The following is a 4203-nucleotide window of genomic DNA, read 5'->3' as shown; positions in this document are numbered from 1 at the left end:
TCACTTTTTGGCTTTATAAAAAGAAATTACGAAACAAGAATAAATGAAGTCACTCAAATAATTACGTTTATCACATATCAAACTCTCTACTTTTTTTGGATACAATCAACCTCTCACATTACAAACCAAGTTTTTCTAGCAAACAACGATCATGTGAATCAAATGAACTTCAAAAGAATAACAACCACAAAATTAAATCTGAAACTAGTGCGCTATGTAGGAACAACGAAGCGACACATAAGTAGCAGTACAGACGTAATACAGTAGGCCGAAATAGAAAAAGAAAGACATTGGCCTAAACCAGGCAGGCCTAAAAACTCAAGCAGCAACAGGCAAAGAGCGAGAAGGAGAAAAAGCCTCAGCAGCGACCATTCTGCGAAGACCGAAGCATAGCAGTAGAATGTAAGTACAGCAGCGTAGTGCAACTTCATTCTAAAGCACCTAGCCGCACTTCTGTTGCAACTGATCTGAGTATCTACAATCATACCAAAAAAAACAGAGAAAAGATCTGAGTATCTACAAATGATTAATTACAAAAGACTCCCTAAACTATTGAGGTGGTTTCAGTTTGATACCCAAGTATTAAATTCTCTCATTCTCATAAATCATCGAAGGTCTTAACTAAAGTTTCATCAACAGTGACGAGCATATGAAATTGATGCATACCATGAAAACCCGCAACGTTTAGTATGAAAGCTGCACGCATTATATTCTTCTGCAGTTCTACCTATCGATATATAAAAGGATAAATCAATTAGTAGTGGATGGATTCTTACCTATCAGTTGATATAGCATTGTGATCGTCGAAAGCACCTTCATCATCATCTTCGTCTGTATCCATATCAGGGTAGATCTTAATCTTTGCCTCACGTGCAAACTTGGACCAATCCTGGCCTTTTAATTGCCTTTTGCAACTCTCGCTCAGTTTCGGACAATTATTAATCTCTAATTCTCTAAACTCACTAAGGCAATGCAACCCTTCCGGCAAAGCTAACAGATTGGAACAGTAGTCAATCCTTAGTTGTTCAAGGAATGTGAATTTTTGCAATTCCAGAATTTCAGTTAGATTATCACAGTCGGCGAGTTCTATGCTCTGCAGAACTTTCGCTGAATCTTCAAGCCAAGGAGGCAAAACCTCCAAATCTGATTTCCTGAGCACAAATGATCTAAGACCTTGAGGGCCTTCTGTGGTTTTCATCAAATCAAGTTTTTCACACTCATCAATAATCAGAGTATGCAGAGCGGTCAAGAGTTTCATATTTGGTGGCAAGGATTCCAAATTTGCACAGGAATAAATCCACAATCGACGAAGGTTGGTGAGGAATTGGATCTCTACGCCCAAAGATTGCAGATTCACACAATCAGAAAAATAGAAAGATTGGAGTAAAGTGAGGTGTCTAATTTCTTTTGGCAAATACGTCTGTTGTGTAGTTATCCACAAGCTTCGGAGGTTGATCATGTTCCCTATGTCCTTGGGTATCTCCTCAAGTGCGGTACACCGACCAAGGATCAATGACTCCAACTTCAGCAACTGACAGATTAAATTCGGAAGCCTTTTTATCTAATCATTGGAAGACAAATCGAGCAATCTCAAATGAAATAAACTACCAATAGAACTTGGTATCTCCTCAAGAGCCGACTCTCTGAGATCTAGCACCCGCATATATTTAAATATCAAGATGCATGTCTTCACAAAATGTTGATTCATCTTGCAAATATCAGGAATTAGACAGGTTCGCAATTTGGTTAACTTGAATATGAAATCAGGCATTTTTGCCTCTTCTCCAAACAAGTCCTTTTTAGAGACTGACACATGTCGAACGATATCAAAACCACTAGAGGGACGAGAATTGACTGTGGAGTACTCTACTTGTGCCACCGAAATTGCTAAATCATGAACTAGATCATGTATTTTAAACATTATATCGGTTTTCATTTCAAGCTCGATTTGAAACAAAGATCTAAAGGAAAACTCCCTTACATAGTTTATACCTATTTGCTCAAAATCTTCATTTTTCTTACATTTGAGGTAGCCTTGTGCTGTCCACAATGAAACCAAATCTTCACTGTTGAATATATAATCTTTTGGGAAAAGTGAACAAAAAGCAAAACATGGTTTCAAGTGTTGTGGTAATGCATCATAGCTCAATTTGAGTGCAGGTAGAATATTGTCATTTCCTATACTCCACATGTCATTATCTCTAACACTTTCCCATTTGTGCCGCTCTGTATTTAAATAGAGCATGCTCCCTAGAGTAGCTACAGCTAAAGGAACTCCTCCACACTTCTTCACAATATCCTTTCCAATTTCTATCAAGTGTGGGTACCGGTGCTCCTCTCCTTTCTTAAATGCTCTTTGGATGAACAAGGACATGCTGTCTTCATGAGGAAGACCTTCTAAAGGATGCTTGTATGAGGAATTCACAATTGAAGCAACTTGATTGTTTCGTGTTGTTACGATGATTTTACTTCCATTAGCTCCCACATTTAACAGAGTCTTTAAAACAATCCATTTTTCTCGTGTTACTCCAATCAACTCTGTATCCCAGACATCATCCAACACCAACAAAAACTTTTTACTCCTGAGAGTATCTTGCAACATTGTTTCCATAATATCCAAACTCTCATCCTCACATTTTGGTCCACCAGCAGCACTAGTAATGCCTTTAACTAATGTTTGGATATCAAAGTTGTCTGAGACGCATATCCACATCCTCTTCTCAAAATTTTCTTTTACCATGCTCTCATTATACACCAATTTAGCAAGTGTTGTTTTCCCCAACCCTCCTAATCCAACAATGGAAATAACAGACACATTCTCCTCACTGGAGAAATCAGTGTCATTCAACAGATGCTTGAGAATCTGTTGTTTGTCACCTTCTCTCCCAATAACACTTGAAGCCTCAACTGTGGAAGTTGTGATCCTTCTGTCATCATGCACTCGTCTGGGCGCACAATGATCTTCGGCCAGTTGAGCGACTTGAATAAGAGAAAACTCTCTCTTTTCATTATCAATCTCAACAAGTCGTTCTCTAATCTCTTTCACTTTATGCCCCATTTTAAAGTTGAACACTATTGGATTCCGACGCGAAAAAAATTGGCGTACCTTTCCTTTGACAATCCCATGATTGTTGACCAGCAGTTTCTTCCGCAGCTTTCGAAACTCCAGTTCGTCAAGGACATCATCAACGTCGTAACAAACATCTTTGAGCTTTCCCAACCAATGAGTGATTAAGGGATTCTTCACTTGCTTCTTCTCTGCATCTTGAAGCACTAGATTGATGGTAGATAAAGTCTTGTTGAGCTTGGTGAGCTCAAGTTGGGCACCCCATGCCAAGGATATCTTTTGGGAAGCATAAAAAGCTAGCCTACCCAAGACGTTCTCTGCAATGCTGGTGGCAAACTCCATGAAGAGAGAGAGAGGTGTTACGGGAAACAGAGTAATATTTTGTATGTAGCAATTGATCCCAGACTCGATTATTTTGTTCGATAGTTAAATGGATGAGTACAGCCATAAAGTCATTTTGCAGTAAACGTCAGAATAAGGCAGCATTAGATTCAGACGTGTTTGATGAGTATTCTAACGTCAGAATAAGGCAACATAAGACGTGCTCGGCCAGGAGGAAAGATTATATGCTCTCGGTGATGAAATATGACGTGAAAGTGCGGCTTTGATATCTCATGGCACTATGGGTGATCTGTGGAGAGGCAAATTATATAATATTGCCAACATGATAGATTCGGTCCTCTTCATTACTTTTAGAGTATAAACAGTGCCACCAACACAGTGAGGGCAAGAGGAATAGAGTTAGATCAAAATGGGCGGCCCCCCTCGTGGAAGCACAACATTACATACTCTGGAATGAAAATCGTTAGTTGTAGGGTTAGGTCTAACTTAGCATGCATCGCAAGCAACTGGAACTACAAACTACAATTACCGGTTAAGGAAAAAAAATAAAAAAGGCATGGTAGGGGAGAAAGAAAAACACTTGGTATAACAGTTGAGCATGGATTGGAATAAGGGAACTCAGAACTTAAAAAGCCCTAAGATACACTAGCAAATGCCTGTGTAACTGTGAATCTCAAGATACAAAAATAACAACAAAAACAAGCTGCAGTAGCTTGTATCTCAGCTTGTCGAATGGCCTCAAAAAGGAACAGAGAGAGAGAGAGAGAGAGAGAGAGAGAGAGAGAGAGAGAGAG

The 4203-nt window shown here is 39.2% G+C and overlaps 1 protein-coding gene across 1 annotated transcript; it reads right to left on the bottom strand.

Moving 5' to 3' along the window:
• Positions 1 to 318: 318 nt before the first annotated feature.
• Positions 319 to 3409, bottom strand: LOC101305411 (putative disease resistance protein RGA4-like). The gene is made up of 3 exons (XM_004289207.1): positions 1609 to 3409; positions 777 to 1332; positions 319 to 373 (listed from the first exon to the last, which is right to left on the bottom strand). The coding sequence occupies exons 1-3, from the start codon at positions 3407 to 3409 to the stop codon at positions 319 to 321; spliced, it is 2412 nt and encodes an 803-aa protein (XP_004289255.1).
• Positions 3410 to 4203: the final 794 nt, after the last annotated feature.

This window comes from Fragaria vesca, linkage group LG1 (assembly GCF_000184155.1).
Source record: "Fragaria vesca subsp. vesca linkage group LG1, FraVesHawaii_1.0, whole genome shotgun sequence".
Classification (NCBI taxonomy): Eukaryota; Viridiplantae; Streptophyta; class Magnoliopsida; order Rosales; family Rosaceae; genus Fragaria; species Fragaria vesca.
The sequence above is the reverse complement of the archived record's forward strand: the minus strand, read 5'-3'. Positions and strand labels throughout refer to the sequence as shown.